Consider the following 21,473-nt stretch of genomic DNA (forward strand, 5'->3'; position numbering starts at 1 on the left):
CACAAAACAATTCAATATAAAATTAAAAAATAAATAAATAAAAAAATCAAATACATAATTAACAACAGAAGTAAAAGAATTAAACAGATTAAAAAAAAACTATTCATAAGAAAGAGAATAAAATAGGTTTTAAGTCTTGACTTAAAAATTTCCACAGACTCCGACTGCCTCACGGTCACAAGAAGACCGTTCCACAGAGCAGGTGCACGATACATAAAAGCTCTTTGACCCACTGACTTCTTCTTCACCCTGGGAACACAAAGTAGTCCCGCATTCTGCGACCGCAAAGCCTGGGTCGGCACGTAGGGTTTCACCAGGTTGGCCAGATAAGACGGCGCCAGTCCATGAACAACCTTATAAGTCAATGACAAAACCTTAAAATCTGCCCTCACAGATTTCTATACTATGTCATCTGTATTTCTAACCTTTTCCCCTTCAGAGTTCAGCTATCTGATAGATGCCGCTAATCAAACTTTATTATACATATGTGAGACACCAAGAAAGAAAGGCAAAGAAGCCACGCATGGAGGAGCTAAAATAAAAGAATAATCAGGAAAGTTCATCAATGTTTCATGAATTTTCATTTAAACTGGGAGAGCCCTCTTACACCAATCGATAGCTCAAGCTGCTGTCACACATTTAGCACCTGGGAGTTGCGGAGAGGCCCAGTGGAAAGCAAGGGACTGGATCAGAAGCCCTTGGTTGCTGGAAACCAGCAGAAAGCCAATTTTCCCGACTATCACACCCACACCCACACACACACACACACACACACACACACACACACACGCACACACACATACATGCACACACCATCTACCCTTCTTACAAATGAAGATAGATATGATTCTGATTGTGAAATTTCAACAAAGTACACAATTTCCCTCCTTTCTGTTCAAAACATCCTGCAATACAAGTTATTTCCTTCAATATTTAGTATATCTAATTTAATAATGGATCTATAAAATATAGGAATTTTTTGGTTAAACAAAATGTAAAAAGCAGTCTAGAGGTCTTAACAATGTAGTTATGAACTGTCTTGGCAGCATTGAGATTATAACAAGAAGGGAAGCTACAAAGTCCTGAGGGCAATGGAAGCTTTTAGTTTCACCTGATGGAGGAGAGTAGTTTGAGTTCCCTGGGAGCAGAGGCTCATCTTCAAAGGTTATTTGATCCACAGCTCAGGTTCTGTCTATCAGTGTTCACCAACACAGTAGAGGAAACTTGTGTCAAATGTCCATCAGGACTTTGATCTGTGCCTCTACCCGCACCCACCGGTGAGAGACCTATGCATCCTGTGCCACTGAACACAAGCCATTACCACAGCAATTGGCTGTTCACTCAAATTAAATTGATTTTTGTTCTCATCACCGGTAAAGACAGCACAATTTTTCAACCCACACACACTGTAATTGGGAAAAAAGATTAAACAATGTTTACAGGAAATTGAAATGTCCAAATGTCTCAATTTTCTTGTTATGTGTTTTGATGTTCTGGGTGTATCAAGACCTTTCTTGCTACAAATTACTTACAGGGAAAAAAAAAAACTTAGAAAAACAACAAAAGAGAGAGAAATCAAGAGAAAAGAACAGGCGAGACTTACATGCTACTTCCAAAGAGGCGTTGCGGCTGACAGCTTCTCCCAGGTAGTTCCGGGCCACGCAGACGTAGGCTCCCTCATCCGGTTTGCTCCGTCGTCCATGAACGATGCGTAGGAAGAAAAGTGAGCCGCTGGGTAGCAGCATGCGGTGAGAACGTTGGTCATCTTTGTCTGTTTCCACCCGCTCGCCATCCTTGTACCATTCAACTGTGGGATTTGGCCGCCCCTCTGCCTTGCAGTTGAGAGTGGCGGGCTCCCCTTTGGATACAATCAGGTCAGAGGGGTGCTCCACAATCCGGGGTGGGGAGTCCTCCTGGCGCAGACGAGATCCTAGAAAACAAACAAGAGATAAAGTCAATCTCTAATGAACAACATACATTGTCTAATCATGTTTCTACTGAATATTTCATGAAACGTGCTTTCTAAAGTTAAAACATTCTTTCATGAACGTAGTAACCACCAGATAAACTGTGCAGGTTATCAACCTGGACTTCGTTTAAAAAATGATCAACAGTACCATTTTGGGTACTTTTCTTTGTTATTGAAACAATGTGCAAAAAGGTTAAGTTTTAAGGTTTGGGTTAGGGTTAGGTTAGTGTTGAAGATAAGGGTTACTGCTTTGAATTCAATATTTATTATTTGGCATTATATTATTAAAATGCATTTTTAAAAATGAAGGTAGAAAAAATGGGGAAAGGGTGAAATTTGAGAGTAGACGAACTAAGAGCAGACTAACTCAGAATTTTCCTTCTGATGAAATGGGAATTTGAAAGTAGAGCAACTGAGCATAAACTGGATGAATGGATAGACAGATACGTAGATAGATAGATAGATAGATAGATAGATAGATAGATAGATAGATAGATAGATAGATAGATAGATAGATAGATAGATAGATAGATAGATAGATAGATAGATAGATAGATAGATAGATAGATAGATAGATAGATAGATAGATAGATAGATAGATAGATAGATAGATAGATAGATAGATAGATAAGTCCATCCTCTTCAATTTTATTAAGATGATACCTCAAAAACAATTAATGCTATCATCCTGTACCAGATCAATCCAAAAAAGTAAATTTGTTTTGCGTATGTAAAATAATCATTGGCCTGTCTACCACCTGCTGAACACTCCCATCTGCTGGACATGCCTGGGCTTTCTGCAATAAATTATGTAGTGATCAAATGGATGATGGAAATTAAGAGCAGGTGCAGTTGAAGTTCCACTGCTTGAAATGAGCCTGTTTGTCAGGTTCTTTGAATTCCAAATCCTTAGTATGATGGCCACTCAGGCCACTGCTACTTATTGTAGAGTGCAGACAGCTAAAATGATTCAGTCCACTTTGCATGTGTAGTGGTTTACTCTGCATTACATCTTTGACTCCTCCCATTCGCTCCCCATCAGACACAAACTCTGGCATGAGAGGTGTACACTCTGACCAGTCAGCTAAAACCCAGGCTCTGGCCTGAGTGGCCAGAGTGTGCTTTGGCTGTCGGGGGAGTGAGGCCTATTGCGGGCATATGCATAGCGACTCCTGCCACCCTCCGTCATACTCACCCCCCTTAAATCTTACTCCCACATTGTAAAATCACCAGTGTTAAATTAACACTGACAGTGGAGTGGTTAATTCAACACTGTCAGTGTTACTTTTACACTGGTGATTTTATTGTGCATCCAGGTCACGGCACCAATGTAGCGGCTTGCACTGCATTGTGCTGTGTCTTTGACTCCTCCCAGCTGCTCCTCTTGTGACATGAACTCATGATCTCCAGCATGGGAGGTGGATGCCTGACCAGTTGGCCAAAAACCTGGACTCTGGCCTGAGTGGCCAGAGGATCCTTTGGCTATCCTATTGGCTAACAATGACTCCTGCTGGCCTCTTTCACACATATGTGACATTAATTCGGTGCAACATTGTCCAAGCTTAAGTTTGTCTCCACAAGATGCTGAAACCACTCTGTCTCAAAACATTGGTGCTGTTCTTCCCGTTAGGGTTTACAGCTCTTTTCAGTCTGGCTGCTGAGATAATATTCTCGTAGTCATAGCATTATGTGTCCCTGACTGGGTCTTAATCGTGGAGATAAAGTGCTGTAGGGCTCTCACACACACACACACACACACACACACACACACACACACACACACACACACACACACACACACACACACACACACACACACACACACACACACACACACACACACACATTTACATCTCTGAGGCCTTAAGAACAATGTGGCAGCCAGCGGGTTTGATCCAGTGTCATACAATCAAAGGCACAGAACAGGGACAGGGAGTAACACAAAGCTTTCCACCAACCACATCCAACACGCTATCAATAACTTATTCAGCTGTCAAATGTTACACAGTCAGGGTTCTATTCAGCAGCATCGGGCTTATTGTTTTAAAATTAGTAGTTGCAGGTGTTCAGGCGATTGAGAAGAGTTGATGGCTGGGGCCTTCCCAGGGGCTGCACGGTGCAGAAACAGGATGATGTCTGCTGTGCCTCATAGCTCTTTGTGTCAATGGAAGTGCAAATTTCAGTGTGGGATGAAGGCAAAAGAGCGGCAGTTCCAGCTTTTTCTTTGGCTGGGTATGCACATGTTCCACTACCCCTAGCACTCGGTTCTCCCGAGGGAAGCACGGATAAACTGTGCCCCACTCTGACTGCCCTCAGCTTGCAGGCCAAAAAAAAACAGGACACGAGTGGATTCAAAACTCACTCATCAGCACAAAATGCACTTCAAAGACTTTAAGTGTGGTAGTTGTGTGTGTGCGTGCGCATGTTCACACACAAGGGGATGCTTTAACCCTTTGTAAATGTTGTCTCATCCACCATTTGTCTTAACAAGGATCAGACATCAGACAGTGGCATATTGACCCATGAACAGGGGGCAGTCTGGGCTCTCTTTTCCTAATTTGGGCTAATTCCCTGCATTTTCCTGTCATTGATTAGTGATCAGGCCTGGTGTCTTGCTCTAAGTGGGGCCACAGAGAGGGCTTGTAGTCTGTGTGCGTGTGAGCATACGTGTGTGTGTGTGGGTTGGGGCTGAATATCAAACCCAGTGATCTAATGTCAACAGCATTATATTGAGAACTGTAAAAGTATTTTTGTTGCTTCTTCTTGATGCCACTCTACCAGGTAATTTTCACCTCACCGGTAGATTGCGCTCAAAGCCAAGGGAGTGCGGCGAGCTTGCGTTTCTGTGACTTAATAAATGAAGCGGCAATTAACAGTGTGACATTGATAAATGGAGGGGAAGATAAAGACAAACTTGGAAACCCCCACCTCCCTCAGTTGTCATGTCAAATGCACATTTATTCTTATCTCATTGGTGCATCTGCTTCTCCCATAATCCACAGACCGCACAGTGGCTTTTCAGTGAGGCCGCTGTGCGCGCACAGCACTAAACTGTGGCGACTCCATTCGATTTATATCAGTCTAATTTTCTTTAAATCCAATTTGTATTCCAATCTATTGCTTCTAATCACTTAAACCTCGAGTCTCCATCTGGCCTCCATTTTCCTTTGGAAGTGAACACAGCAGATGTGTCCATTATTGTCCTTTCACTACCACAAAAAAGATTACCTAGATACATGCAGGGCTCCATAGTATTGCTAGACTGGTCATTACAACTGACCAGTGATGGGCACAGTTTAGCTAATCCACTAACTGCTAATTAGCGAAGCTAATGTTTTCATTAGCAGATTAGCTTTTCAACTAACTATGAAAACCATCAGCAGACCAATTAGCTTCTGATAAATTTAGTTCTGCTAACTTTCAGTCGGCTAACATTTTTTTTCTGGTAAAGTGAGTAAATTTAATGGTCAAAAACATTTGTAAACCTTAAAATCATACATGTTAGTGCCTGTTTATGAAAGTAGAGAACTAGCTAACCCTTCCAGTTCACAGGTCAAAGCACACAAGCGCTGGTAAGAAGACAATAAGTTACATTGTGGATGAAAATGGTATGTAAGCAGCTCAGAAGTCAGTATTTCTATTTATTTATTTTTTTGTGCATTTGTTTTGTGTTTGTGAACACAAGACAGGCAAGTCGTAGCTCCATTAACGGTTTGTAAATATATAATATAGAGATAAACTATGACTTCTAATACTGTGATTTACTGCTTTTGATAAAGATGATGACAGTGTTTGAGGTTTTATTTTTTATTCATTTATTTTTCATGTGTTCATTTTGTGTTTGTGATCGCCTATGAATTTACCCAGCAGCCCCTGCGGCGCTTACACTCAAAACTGGCTTATCAGTAGCTGACACTGTACAAAGTTAGCAGTTAGCAGTAACTCCTGCTAAACTTTTTACCAGTTGTAAATGTTAACTTTTCAGTTAGCAGTTTAATGGTTATCGAAGCTAACTTTTTGGTTAGCTGTGCCCACCACTGCAACTGACACACAGAGCTTGATCATGTTCAGAGTCATGAAGCAATGGTATCCACACATCCATCCAACATTACTTTCAGTGTTCCTTGTGTGCATCAAGAGATGACACACATATCTGCATATTATACATGTGTTCATGTTTTTTTGTGAAGTTCAGTATGACAGCTGCTCATCTGCATCACCTCAACAGGCATTCGATCAGACTGGGGGAGTAGCATTAAGAAAATACAACAATAACAAAAAGAAAATGGCACAAAGCTTTGAAGCCAAACTGTGAGGGGAGTTCACAATCATGTCATCATGGAGTGATATGTAGTAGAACTGCAGTGAGACCCTCAAGACAAGAAATATAATCTGTTCTCAGAGAAGATTCAGCTCTGATCTCAAAGGTAAGTAAACATTTTAATCACGTTAACTCAAGGTAATACAGCGAATACATAAAGAATGATATTCGGGCCAAATCGTGACAGGCTGTTGCACATGGTCTCAGGTGTATAACATATTGTAAGTGCATTTAGGCACATACAGGGGGTGCAGTGTGATCATTAGGCAGATTACAGGGTGCAGCAGGGTTTTACTTAATCACAGATGTGTTGACTTTAAGTCAGGTTTGTTTGTTTTTTGTTTGTTTGTTTTTTGTGGTATATGGCACAATAGTTTTTACTGTCCTACAAAACTTCAACTCTGGGCCTGACCACACCTCATTTTAAGACTAAGATGTGTTCAGGCACATTGGGGAAATTAAGCCAGGACGGAAGCATGCACTCAAAAAAATGGCTCACTGGATGAACGCAATTCAATTATGTGCAGGATTTCCATTTAATAAATATATGTAGCCCCATCTCAAATAAAGCACATCCATGCAAGATTATGTAATTTAATTTAGTTGGGACTACATATATTTATTAGATGGAAATCCAATCCAATGAGTCTGTTTTTTTTTGTTTTTGTTTTTTTTTGTTTTTTTTTTAGAGTATCAGTCAAACAAATGACTCATTGAATGAACTCAATTCAGTTGTGGGCAGGACTGTCTTGATTAGCAAGAAGTACTTTCACACAGGGGACCCGCAAATGTTTATACCTACACGCGTCTGTACCATGAAATGGATGCAGTGTCCTAACAATTCCCATGAATGTGAGGACTGCCAGAAGATCATATTAAACTAATGTAAATCCCCATCAACCATCCATCAAACCAAGCTCCTCACCAAAGAGCAAGTCAATTTCCAGCTTTCTACTGGGCCCCCTTTTGCACTCTTTTTATGGTAAATGGGCTTTCTGTTGCCCTTTTAATGCGATCATTGGTGCTGTGCAATCAAGTACTCTCTGAGCTGTAGCGAGTGCACTTCACTGGGTCTCAGGGCACACGATCCAATCAAAATGCTGTGTTTCCCCCTGTCTGCAATAACACCACCATTACTTTTCACCACTGCTGTGCAGTCATCTACTCCTGGAGGGAAGCAGGAACCAAAGAACAAACAAGCAGGCACAGAGAAGGAATGAAACCAGAGAGGGATTATTGAACCAGAAGAACATCCTGCTACTTCTTACAGTCTACTTATGTTGGTTTTGTTGAAAACCAATGCAATATGGCAATTCTGAAATCCAAAAAATACACATTAGCCTCACATGATTCTCATTCATTGATTATTTTATGTAATATATTCCTCTAAAAAAATTAACACATGGTAAATCTTGATGATCTATAATGCAGGGTCTAAAGCACATAACCCAAGTGTATTTGGGGCATATCCAACTCCTCTTTGATATTTAAACAGTACAGAATCTGAGTATCGAGTATGGTAGAGTGCAAAATGGATGTATTTCAGCACTTTATTAGTCAAGGGTGTGTTTTGGGTAACATAAATTAAACCAGATTGATTCTTGTTGTCTTTAAAAGCTGAAATGCAAAGGAAGCTGGGTCAATGCAATTCAGGGTCGTACTAAGTGAGAGAGACATGTCAGGTGAATGAGTGCCAGTACACGTACTAATGGTTGTTTACAGTTCTGTTTTAATTGATTTTGATGAATGATGATGAGAAGGAAGACCTCTAAAGCAGTGGTTTTCAAACTGTGAGGTGCCCCCCTCCCCCCCCAGGGGAGCACCAGAGTTCTTTGGGGGGGGGGGGGGTGCAAGGGATGGGTGTCAAGAAAGAAACTGTTTGATCCACTGACATCAATAGCCTTTTTGCTTAACGATTCCCTTATCGGTCCTTCAGAGCGGCCATTGTTTTTGAGGGTGTTTTATTGAGAAAATGACCATTTCTTTACGTTGATTGCCGACCCTGCAGCAGGTTTTTAATCAACCACTTCTGCAGCAGTTGTTCTTGAAGTCTGAAGCAACGAATCAGTCCTCCGACCCGCTGCTTTGTTGATTCATTGATTCGCTGCTTTTCAAGTGGCAAGTCTGCTTCTTAAACCCTCTTAAAGCCATTTAAAAATGTGAATTGTGATTTACTTTTGTGCAGATTAAAGTCAGTAACTGGGATTCTTGTCTTGTTGTGAGCAAGAAACGAGAATTGTCCACCGTTCTGTTCGCACAGCTCCAAACGCTGCACCGCTCTCTGCCGAGTCAAGTTCTAGTCTAGTCAGAATTAATAACTTCAAAGTGAATCACCGTTTTAAATCAAATGACACCTCTTTCCAAATGTAACGCAGACAACAAACTACAACAGACTAAAATGTTTGTTTTTCTCCCAAAATGAGATGTCCTGTGTTCTTTATGAATTACATTGATAGTGACGTGCTGCACAGCCTCTGCAAGAGCTCAGCTCAGAGGTTATGGAGTTAGATTCATGCCATTAATGTCTGGAAGGAAATGCTTTTGAGAAAAAACTACAGATTTTGTTTATTTTTATTTATGTCCAGAGATCAAGGATCCAGTGAGCAGTTTCATATTTATTTACTTTCAGGTTGAATAAAATGTTACTGACATAGAAAACCTGTAAAGCCTACTTTTAGTACACAGAAAATTCACAGGAGGTATTGAGGTATTGAATTGGATCAATAAGCGGAATTGATAATGCCATCAATATCGATAAAATCTTATCAATACCCATCCCTGAAGGTGAATTAATATTATGTATGTTAAAATGTGTTAGTTAGCCAAAGACATTTAAAAACACACAGAGATGTTTAAATGTTAAAAAAACAATGTTTAAAACATGACAAAAGGTAAAAATAGAAGAATAGAAAGTTATTTAAAAACATGTTTAAAATGTTTGAAAAGGGTGTAAAATGTGTAAATGCATATACAGACAGTTCCTCAAAAATGCAGAAATGCTTTTAAAATGTGTTTAAGATGTGTACAAGAATAAAAAGAAAGACAGAAGGATGTTGAAATCGTGTGTGTTTGTGTTGGGGGGGGGGTGTAGCTATTCATTTGTTCTTTGGGAGGGGGGCTCACTCTCCCACACTTTGAAAACCCCCTGGTCTAAAGCATATCCCTCTGTGTACAAGCAGAATGCATGTGTAATGAACTAGCCTACGTAAGGTACCTCTGATGCTGAGTATTCCCATGAAAAAATTCAATCAATCAATCAATCAACATTTATTTATAAAGCGCTTTACAGCACCGACTGGTGTCCAAAGTGCTTAACATTAAAAAACACAAATTTACAAAAAGAAAACACATATAAAATAACATTTTTAAAACAACACATAAAAAAGAACATAAAAAATAATGTTGTATTATTTATTAAAAATAAATTGTCATATTATGAGTAAGTGTTGCACAAAAATTCATATGAATGTGTATTTATTTTATTTATTTATTGTGGAATTTGTACATATCTGACATACTTTATGTGGGGAGGCCATAATGACATCACAGACACCAAGATGGTGGATTATCACAGCAAAAGGAAAAGTGGTAAGTCACTTTAACCTTATTATGGTTACTCTGACCTTTAACCTAACTCTAACCCTTACCTTAAACTTGACCAAGATGCAAACATGCATTTCTGAATCTTTTATGCAAAGCACCCATTGTGTAGGACATGAACAAGAATTCACAGGACTATGCATGCAATATAGCACTTAACGTTTCACATCATATCATACCAAATGTGGCATAAGAATATGTTGTTTGACGATGTAACACCCCAGACTTTAGACGTGTGCAAAAACAACCTGAGCCTAATATTACATACTTCATGGAAATGCAAGGGATTACAAAGGTATGTCAAAGTTCACAACAGAAACGAGAAAATTTTGAACATCTTTAAAATCCCACCATGGCTAAAATAAGACCATAGTACAATAGCAAAATATTCAGGTTCATCATGGACACCTCCTGGACACACTGGACAAGTTTGCCAAAGTATGAACGTAGTTTCTAAGTGTCAGCTTCTGTGACACACATCCATGAAATTACCAACAGGCTTTTGATCAGGGCCTGGTTTCATAAATCAGTCTAATCTTTCAGTCTACTAAACTTACTTAGTCAACTACAGTTAGTCGGCCAGGGTTTTCCATCTAATCACTGTTACACATCGACAGTTAAACTTGTAGATGAGCCATCTTACCTTAGTCAGCAGTTTTCACGGAAGCCAGTTTTCACGGAGTTTTCATGAAGGCCTCGTGCTATAGTGAGGAGATGGCTCCAATGCGCGACAGTTTTCTTTTCTTCCGGGTTGGTAATTGTCATGAACTATCCAGCCTTTGTTTTATTAACTGGCTTTACGAACTCATCATTTACGGAATGGGGAGCTTCGCTTAGCTCTTAGCCTAGCAGATGTGCTTAGCTCTTAGCATAGGAGTTTCACTCTTCAGTTTCTTCTTCTACATTTCCGTCAAGCCTTTTTGTGAACACAACATTGCTCATCGTAACAGCAAAGCCCGGATGCTCGTGTGAAAACTGTCACAAACACATCATGACAGTCGTCTGCTGCAATCATGGCCAAAAGCAGAGGAAGCTCTCCTTCTGAAGGAGCACAAGCGATGTAGGGGTACTCTTGAGTGTTCCATCAAATGTTGGTACATGATAACCAGTGTTTTTTTTTTGATGTAAGACACTGAAGTTTTGTTGACAAAAATAACATTAGCCTCCTCTGTACCAGGCTAAAAACTTTAGTCGGGTAACACGAAACTTTAGCCGACTAAGCGCTTTGTGCAACAACTAACGTCAAAACATTAGTCAACTAAGTGAGTTTATTCGACTAAACAAGATTAGACTGCTTTGTGAAAACAGGCCCAGATTTTTGGTGGTCAGCAGCACAATGGATTTCTTTTGCCAACATGAATGTACCAGAACTGCCCCTAACCACATCTCAATGTAAGCCCAACACATCCATGGGTGCCCAAATGAGTGCATATGCTTTGAGCCAGAATGATGACAGGGCATACAGTCAGTTACCCTCTTGCACTGACCAAGGTCAAGGTCAAGGTCAGGTTTATTTATAAAGCACATTTACAAACAGTCAACACTGCCCCAAAGTGCTGTACAATAAAACGAATTAAAATTATATCAAGTTAAATACAAAAACAAAATAAATCAACAAAACAGACAAAAATGTGGCAGTGTTCAGCTCATCTTGTATTAAAAGCCAGTGCAAAAAGATATGTCTTTAAAAGAGTCTTAAAAGAGTCAACTGAAGGAGCCAGTCGGACATTCAATGGCAGAGAGTTCCAGAGCTTAGGCCCCGCAACAGCAAAGGCTCTGTCTCCCCTGGTCCTCAGCTTAGATCTGGGACAGACCAATAAACTCTGGTCCGCGGAGCGCAGAGCTCTTCCTGGAGTGTGCAATGACAGCATATCAGATAAATAAAATGGGGCTCGACAGTGAACTGATTTAAAAACAAGCAACAAAATCTTAAAATCAATTCTAAAAGCAACAGGCAACAAGTGCAGTGAAGCTAAAACAGGAGAAATGTGTTGGTGCCGTTGGTGACCACACACAGACATGATCTTTGTTATTAATTTTATTCATGTGTGCAGCAGAAGGTCCAGCCTTTGATGATCTTTTAGCAATTATTTTTATTAGCTCCCTGGAGAAAATGTAGCATGCCGACCAAATCAATATTCGCACCAGCCACAGTCAGAGCTTAAAAGGAGGCCCTCTCCGTAGGGATATTATTTATTCTGCCAACAGACATGTGCTGATCACAGGTAACCAATGGCAACCTCAGACCAAGGCAAAAGTTTGATCCAGTAGGGCTCCATAAAACTTCAAACAAGACAGCCAAGGTCCAGGCTAGGTCATGGAAACTCTGTAAAGTTGATACAGAGAAAACAAGCTGAAAGAAAAAAAAAAAAAACTCCTTAGAATGAATTATACAATACATTCATGTTCTTCCTTCTGAAATGTATTCTTCACTACCTCTGCATTCTGCTGACCCTCTATATGCTCTGTATATCTCATCTCTGCCTCACGATATCTCTGAGTTTCCTTCACTTGCACTCTGTCCTGTTACTCAGAGTGAGGGTGACACACTGATATCAGTCATGTCATCGCAAGGGAAATGTGAGGGCAGCACAGGGGAAACTGGGGGTGGCGATCGAATGATGCCGCTGGCTATCCACGTCCCTGCCCTGGCCTGCTATGACACGTGCGAGTAGCCTTGCTTGATACCCAAGATTCATCTTCTTTACAGCGGGCTGTCAGTGGCGTCACAGCCCATGAGCTCCAGTATAGCAAAACACAGTCCGTCTCCACTAGGAGTCTCAAAGGACAGCCCGCTGTGTTTGCGGGCATCATCCCAGCTCACGGCAGGCAGCGTGCCGTGGTTATCTCCTGTAATATATACTGGATAGTCAAACCCTCACAGTGAAGACACACACCACACACAGGGAAATTGTGTTCACAGGTGAACAGCAGATTCATCTGCGTCATCTTCTCAAGCAACAGAACAACAGAATGCCATAGCTAACTCACACGATGGGTTCCATTCTGCCTCAGTGCGTTGCATGCTGCAGCCCCAACACCACACGCTATAATCTATAATCTGAGAACAAACACCACAGTAATTGTGGTAGTTACTCTGAACTCCTCACTTGCATCCACACTGTCCTCCAACTGCTATCAGATGAAAAATGTATTTCAGGCAGTGGTGCACCAGGCTCTTATTGACTTTGCATCTCTGTATTTGCCTTCTCTGCCCCATGCAGTTGAAGTATATAAATAGATAACTGCGGGAAACACAATAACTGATCCTGCTGTGAAGAGCTGATTCACATAGCTTGCATTTCAAGCACCCCCCCCCCCCCCACTCCCCAACCCTAATTTCCATCTTTCTTTCATTTGCCAACATGTGCTCATTTTATTATAAATTCTACCCCTTTTTCAGCATATGGCTTGCCTGAAAAGAGCTGAGACTGCTAAATCGAAACAAGATGCTGAAGGGAAACATCAGAAAAACTAAAGAAGAAGGGATTTAAATCTCTTTATAGGAAAGTGTGTGGAGGGCATTGCTTGCTCTCTGTCTAAAGGCTGATTAGCGTAAGGAGTATGTATATGGCATCAGGTCTCAGTGGTGCTGACAGACCACTGGTAAGGGCACTAAACTGTGTGATGCAGATTAAATGCCAAAGTCACTCATGCCTGCTGCACCACCCCACCTTGTTCACCATCTCTCTCTCTTTAGCTGCAGCCTGTGCTCAACCATTTGCATGGCCTAGCTCGCTGCATAGTGGCTTCACCCTTGATATTACACATACACGTTTGTGCATACAGAAAACCAGTCGTGCAAAAGAACAGTTAGGAAAAACTTGCACTAATAAAGCTGTTTGTGCAAATATTCACAGAAAATCACCCTGTGCCACTGTAACTTTTTCGTAATTCTGCCCAAAGTCAGTTTACTTTTTCATGTGTCCACACAGATAGGTGACGATTTAAAAGGAAAGCCTGAATAAATGAGTGGAGAAACACATGGAATGCAGATTCTTGCACACAGGTGCACTACACGGTACACTTAGGCACTTAGTGTATTTGTGAAGTGCTTCACTTTTTCCACATTTTTTTCTGTTACAGCCTTATCTCAAAATAGATGAAATTCTTTTATCCCTCACAATTCTACACAATACCCCATAATGACAATTAATAAACATTTGAGAGATATTTGTAAATTTATTAAAAATAAAAAAAACAAAGAAATCATGCACGTAAGTATTCACAGCCTTTGCAATGAAGCTCAAACCTGAGCATCCTGTTTCCACTGATCATCCTTGAGTGTTTCTACAGCTTAATTAGAGTCCACCTGGAGTAAATTCAGATGATTGGACATGATTTGGAAAGGCACACACGTCAATATATAAGTTCCCACAGTTGACAGTGCATGTCAGAGCACAAACTAAGCATGAAGTCAGCAGAATTGGTTGTAGACCTCTACGACAGGATTGTCTCCAGGCACAAATCTGAGGAGGGGTACAGAAACATTTCTGTTGCTTTAAAGGTCCCAATGAGCACAGTGGCCTACATCATCTGAAAACCAGAATATGTTTGGATCCACCACGACTCTTCCTAGAGTTGGGTGCATGTCTGGACTAAGTGATCATGGGAGGAAGGCCTTAGTCAAAGATGTGACCAAGAACCCGATGGTCAGTCTGTCAGAGCTGCAGCATTCCTCTGTGAAGAGAGAAGGACCTTCCAGAAGAACAACCATCTCTGCAGCAATCCAACAATCAGACTGTAAGGTAGAGTAGCCAGACAGAAGACACTCCTTAGTAAAAGGCACATGCAGCCCGCCTAAAGTTTGCCAAAAGGCATCTGAAAGTCTCTCAGACCATGAGAATACAATACAATAAGGCCTTGTGGTGGCAGAATCATCCTGTGGGGATGTATTTCAGCAGTAGACTAGTCAGACTTGGAGAACAGTCAGGATTGAGGGACAGATGAATGCAGCAATGTACAGAAACGTGGATGAAAATCTGCTCCAGAGTGCTCTTGGCCTCAGACTGGGGCAATGGTTCATCTTTCAGCAGGACAATGACCCTAAGAACACAGCCAAGATATAAAAGGAGTGGCTTCAGGACAACTCTGTGAATGTCCTTGAGTGGCCCAGCCAGAGCCCAGAATCTGATTGAACATCTCTGGAGAGATCTGAAAATGGCTGTCCACCGGCACTCCCTATCTAACCTGATGGAGCTTGAGAGATGCTGCAAAGATGAAAGAGTAAACTGCCCAAAGATAAGTGTACCAAGCTTGTGGCATCATATTCAAGAAGATTTGAGGCATTAATTGCTGCCAAAGGTGCGTCTACAAATTATTGAGCAAAGGGACGTGTGAGTCCTTAGTTTTTGTTTTTTTACTTTTAATAAATTTGCAAAAAAAATTCAAAAAAACCTTTTGTCATGTTGTCGTTGTAGAATTTTGAAGGAAAAAAAAATGAATTTACTCCATTTTGAATAAGGTTGTAGCCTAACAAAATGTGGAAAAAGTGAAGCACTCTCGGTACTTTCTGGATGCACTGTAATATCTAATCGTGCACTGTGGCATGTAGAAAAAAATGAAGTCATCACACCTCAACCCAAATGAAAACACATGTGAGACAGTATTCTTTGTCCACATCATCAAAACACTAAATTAAAGAATAACATTTGGAAGAACGGTCTTCCGCCCCTCCAGTAGACAACCAAGGACTTGGCGAAATATGCTGAGGCACACTTGACCTATTGTAGCACAACATGCTGGTCCAACACCTTATTAAGTCATTTTTGACTGTATTTCCAACAAGGAACAGAGGATTGTACAATGCAATGAACCATCTGTAGTTACCACCAAGTTGTGTTTTTCACACTCCATGGCCACATCATGTATATCATAAGTAGAACTGCACTTATGAGTGTATTGGTCTAGGTTGGTCAGGTACCGTACTGGGGTACTGGTATCATCTGACAGCAGAATGTGACTGCTCCAACCACCAGCTAAAACCTGGTATAAAGTTAAGAGCTATGTGTTTGTGCGATTCCATGGACACAATACTCAGATGCACCTTACATAAGTAGGGCAACAACATACAGTACATACATCTTCTTGGACATAAAATAAACTGATTTGAAAATAATCATTAACCATCTGGGGTCAATGGTATAATTGGCTGTTTTTGACTACTTTTGGTTTTACCTTCATAATTTACCTTAAAAACTGTTTATTTTGCCTTGTTTGATGTCATTTTTTTCAGCACAACCTCACCTGTGTGACTTTACAGTTTTTCTTTCATTCTTGCATACTGTATTAACACAATGGACCTAAATTCATACAAAACAAACAATCCAAATAGAATACATTTTAGTTTTGATTTTTTTACTGTGAAAAGCATAAACATGTTTAACAAACCATTTTTACAACTTAGAATGTAAATATAAATTGTAAATTTAAGAAACATATATACAAATGCAGCAAACAGCAAAGTTATATATACTCAACAAAAATATAAACGCAACACTTCTGGTTTTGCTCCCATTTTGTATGAGATGAACTCAAAGATCTAAAACCTTTTCCACATACACAATATCACCATTTCCCTCAAATATTGTTCACAAACCAGTCTAAATCTGTGATAGTGAGCACTTCTCCTTTCCTGAGATAATCCATCCCACCTCACACGTGTGCCATGTCAAGATGCTGATTAGACACCATGATTAGTGCACAGGTGTGCCTTAGACTGCCCACAATAAAAGGCCACTCTGAAAGGTGCAGTTTTATCACACAACACAATGCCACAGATGTCGCAAGATTTGAGGGAGCATGCAATTGGCATGCTGACAGCAGGAATGTCAACCAGAGCTGTTGCTCGTGTATTGAATGTTCAATTCTTTACCATAAGCCGTCTCCAAAGGCGTTTCAGAGAATTTGGCAGTACATCCAACCAGCCTCACAACCGCAGACCACGTGTAACCACACCAGCCCAGGACCTCCACATCCAGCATGTTCACCTCCAAGATCGTCTGAGACCAGCCACTCGGACTGCTGCTGAAACAATCGGTTTGCATAACCAAAGAATTTCTGCACAAACTGTCAGAAACCGTCTCAGGGAAGCTCATCTGCATGCTCTTCGTTCTCATCGGGGTCTCGACCTGACTCCAGTTCGTCGTCGTAACCGACTTGAGTGGGCAAATGCTCACATTCGCTGGCGTTTGGCACATTGGAGAGGTGTTCTCTTCACGGATGAATCCCGGTTCACACTGTTCAGGGCAGATGGCAGACAGCGTGTGTGGCGTCGTGTGGGTGAGCGGTTTTCTGATGTCAATGTTGTGGATCGAGGGCCCATGGTGGCGGTGGGGTTATGGTATGGGCAGGCATCTGTTATAGACGAAGAACACAGGTGCATTTTATTGATGGCATTTATAGATAGATACCGTGACGAGATCCTGAGGCCCATTGTTGTGCCAATCCAAGAACATCACCTCATGTTGCAACAGGATAATGCACAGCCCCATGTTGCAAGGATCTGTGCACAATTCTTGGAAGCTGAAAATGTCCCAGTTCTTGCATGGCCGGCATACTCACCGGACATGTCACCCATTGAGCATGTTTGGGATGCTCTGGACCGGCGTATACGACAGCGTGTACCAGGTCCTGCCAATATCCAGCAACTTCGCACAGCCATTGAAGAGGAGTGGACCAACATTCCATAGGCCACAATTGACAACCTGATCGACTCTATGCAAAGGAGATGTCTTGCACTGCATGAGGCAAATGGTGGTCACACCAGATACTGACTGGTATCCCCCCCCAAATAAAACAAAACTGCACCTTTCAGAGTGGCCTTTTATTGTGGACAGTCTAAGGCACACCTGTGCACTAATCATGGTGTCTAATCAGCATCTTGATATGGCACACCTGTGAGGTGGGATGGATTATCTCAGCAAAGGAGAAGTGCTCACTATCACAGATTTAGACTGGTTTGTGAACAATATTTGAGGGAAATGGTGATATTGTGTATGTGGAAAAAGTTTTAGATCTTTGAGTTCATCTAATACAAAATGGGAGCAAAACCAAAAGTGTTGCATTTATATTTTTGTTGAGTAGCTGTTTTTTGTACAACTATTTACAAAACAATAAGATGCCACACAAATTATTTGTGCCACTCAAAAACAATTCCTGTCCAACACAAAACAGAGGGAACACAGACCAGGTGGACAACAAGAGGAGTGTTACACCTCCTGTTGTCACTCCTATTGTCCACCTGGAGGCAGTGTAGGCACTTCAGTCTGCCTTTGGTGGCTTTTTGGCTTGGACCTCCTCAGGAACCAAATACGTGGGTTGGTGATCATTTTTGATTGGTTTAGGTTGTGCAATTTTCCACCTTTGATAAAGGGGAAGTCATTTTTCCCCCCTGCAACTGTCCATTTGCTGCATGTTTCTGCAAAAACGTGCATCAAATATGACCATAATAATCAGAAAAAAAGCATAACATAATTTATCCATCATGATTCAAGTTATACTAGGCCTATCAACACAATCTAAAAAGTGGTATATAGTTTGTAGTCTGCACTTTCAACAGACATTCAAACGAAGACTCACACAGTGGTGTCTTGGATGGTATGTCCACTTAATTCAGTCATGTGACTTTGACCCGTCTCTGTGTCAGCCAACTCCAAAGGGATAAATGTATAAGTCAACACCCATGGAAAATTATACAATGACACCTTACTGTCTCACTGTTGCATCTCAGGTAACTTTGGCAGCCAGCTACAGCTCTCGCCAGAAAACCTCTCATTTGAGGATATCTTGTCAATAGCAGTGTGCCGTGTGCCAGGTAAACATGACACTTGCCAAGAACACACATATGGCAAATGGTGAAGATGAAACCAACCCCTTAGATCATCTGGCTAGGCCCTTTATGGTGTTCATTTTCATTTGTCAAGCATCAATATGTAATTTTAACATTAAGTATCTGCCCTGAGTTACAGTCAGGGTTAGTTTGGGGTATGGTAAGTGTTTGGGTATCTTAGATTACATTGTATTTGGCAATTGGAATTATGGTTTAGGCAAGCCTCTATTCACTGCAAATCTAAAGTTTGAAAAAATGACAATGAAGGCTTTTGTTTATGTGTATGCAGGCAATGCAGACTCAAAAACCTCATCACAAATTCTCTATTGTCAAGTGTGTCCTACTCTAAAGCGCTCCAGCTGAGAGGAGGGTGATGTAATGAATGGCACCAATTGATTCTCCCTCAAGCATTGTAATCTCTTTACCTAGCAGATGGAATAGAGAGAAATGAATAACTGTGTTATTGCTTTGGAAATTAAGGCAGAGAGAAAGAGAGGGTACAGGCAAAGGCCTTCAGGTGTCCATGATACAGTGTTGAGAGATAAGTGGATAATTGGAGGTGCACCATGGGCGCTGACCTGCAGTGAACATATTGCAATGTCTGTGCATGCCAATGACAATAACTGCTCGTCCAGATGAGATTTATTAAATTTCTATTCCATGGGACACTTCATCTCCTCTGGCTTAGGGCTTGAGGGTCAAGGGTGCTACTAGTAAGTGGATGAAGGACCCATTCCATTTACAGTACTCAGTCCTTTGTGTCTATGATGCTACAAACACAATGTGCTTTAATGATTAGTCACATTGCTCACACAAACACTCAAAGCCTTCATTTATAAATTTTACCACTTGCTGTGTGTCCAACTGCGTTTTCAAACCTGAACATGAAAGGTTTAGCTTTTGAGATATATATATATATATATATATATATATATATATATATATATATATGTTCATATTCTGCCCTGTTTCTTGCTCCCTTGCATTTAAGACCATCGCCAAGTACCAGTCCGGTCCCGTCTGGACCCCTAACCATAACACAAATCACATTTTCCATTGTTGAGTTAGCCCCACCCCAAAGTATAAAGTCTCAGGACCCCTGACAAGAAGACACTCAAAAACTTTACTGAAAAAAGTCTGAAGGACCTAAAGGACATGGTTAGATGGCAAGGAGCTTTTCCAGGCATGTGAGAGGCAAATAAAGAAAAATGCTTTAAAAAGCGGGGGGTCTGGGAGAGCCCAGAAGCTGAAAGGTTTTTGCCATGCAAATGCTCCCCTGAAGCATTTACTCAAAATAAAGTCTGAAGGAGGTGAGATGCTGACGAGCTTCACTCATTCATGTCCGTGACATATGCATATTATGTCAATAAGATAAGTAATACCTGACATGTGTTGGACAAATCATCACACTCTGGGAAATGAAACTCAATAGTTCACATGTTCATGTATGTGAATAACGCTTTCATTCACTCTGCTAAAACAGTTTGTATTCTAGCATCTGGCTTCTCAGGCAAAGGAAGCTTCAACAAGCCCTTTTAAATACATTAAATGCACTCACCTCAAGTGATCTGCTGTACGAGGTCTGTTAGAAAAGCATCCGACCTTTTTATTTTTTCAAAAACCATATGGATTTGAATCACGTGTGATTGCATCAGCCAAGCTTGAACCTTCGTGCGCATGCGTGAGTTTTTTCATGCCTGTCGGTTGCGTCATTCGCCTGTGAGCAGGCTTTGTGTGAGCAGTGGTCCACCCCTCTCGTTGGATTTTTGTTGCGAATAAATGTCTGAACGATTTGGAGCTTTGCTGCATCAATTTTTTCCAGAAACTGTGAGAGACCTCCAGGTGGTAACCATTCGGAACATTCAAATGGCTTTGAGGGACGATTTAATGGGGATTACACAGATTAAGGAGTGCTCCAGCCGGTTTAAAGACCGCCCACAGCTGCTGAGAGCGCCGCACTCCGAGCGCCGACCGACAGGCTCAAACCCCGCTGAAACAACCAGATCATTTCCAACATGAAGGCTTTGTTGATCCAGGACGTCGTCTGACTTACACAAAAATGGCAGGAGATGTGGACATCAGTACTTTTTTGGCACATTCCACTGTTACAGGAGTTTTTTTCATGGAAAGAAAAGCGGACGGATGCGCCACCATGCCGCTCATGGCGGGGCACAAATCCACCTCCGTGTTGGTCTCACAGGACGGCTTTGAGATGGCTTTCAGACGGCTGTCGGTGGGTTTTCAGTCGTGTGACTATCCGAGAAATTGTGCATGAGCCTGGACATGCCAGAACATGTCCTGTGAGGCTTCATCACAGCGTTGCTTTGCGCCATGCGGCACCGCCGCAACGCGCGGAATTATGGGGTATTGTGTATAGCATTTTGAGAAAAAAAAAATTAGAATAACGCTGTAACATAACAAAATGTGGAAAAAGTGAAGCGCTATGAATACTTTCTGGATGCTCTGTACCACATTCAGTCTGGGGTTGGAGGTAGAGATGGTGGAACAAGACACTTATTCAGTATCTCCACCACTTTTTAGCTGTGTAGCCACTGCACTGGCCTGCTGTTGCATTTGACAGATGTGTGCTCATGTGTCATGCACTGGCTGTCCATCTTCACACACTTCATGCTGAGAGACACCTCATGCATTTTTATCACCAGGCTTGACCTCATCTTTAAAGCACTGGTGAGACACTCAACTCAGGTACATCTGACTCACAACGATAACACTATGAGAAACATTATGATGGA

The 21,473-nt window shown here is 41.3% G+C and overlaps 1 protein-coding gene across 8 annotated transcripts in view; it reads right to left on the reverse strand.

Annotated features, from left to right (window-relative positions):
• Nucleotides 1-21,473, reverse strand: part of robo2 (roundabout, axon guidance receptor, homolog 2 (Drosophila)) — a 1,173,428-nt gene that overhangs the window by 624,738 nt on the left and 527,217 nt on the right. For all 8 annotated transcript variants that reach the window (XM_034168373.1, XM_034168368.1, XM_034168372.1 and 5 more), the window contains exon 2: nt 1,604-1,930. In XM_034168373.1, the coding sequence (XP_034024264.1) occupies nt 1,604-1,930 (327 nt within the window). The remainder of the gene's footprint in view (nt 1-1,603; nt 1,931-21,473) is intronic.

Source organism: Thalassophryne amazonica, chromosome 4 (genome assembly GCF_902500255.1).
Source record: "Thalassophryne amazonica chromosome 4, fThaAma1.1, whole genome shotgun sequence".
Taxonomy (NCBI): Eukaryota; Metazoa; Chordata; class Actinopteri; order Batrachoidiformes; family Batrachoididae; genus Thalassophryne; species Thalassophryne amazonica.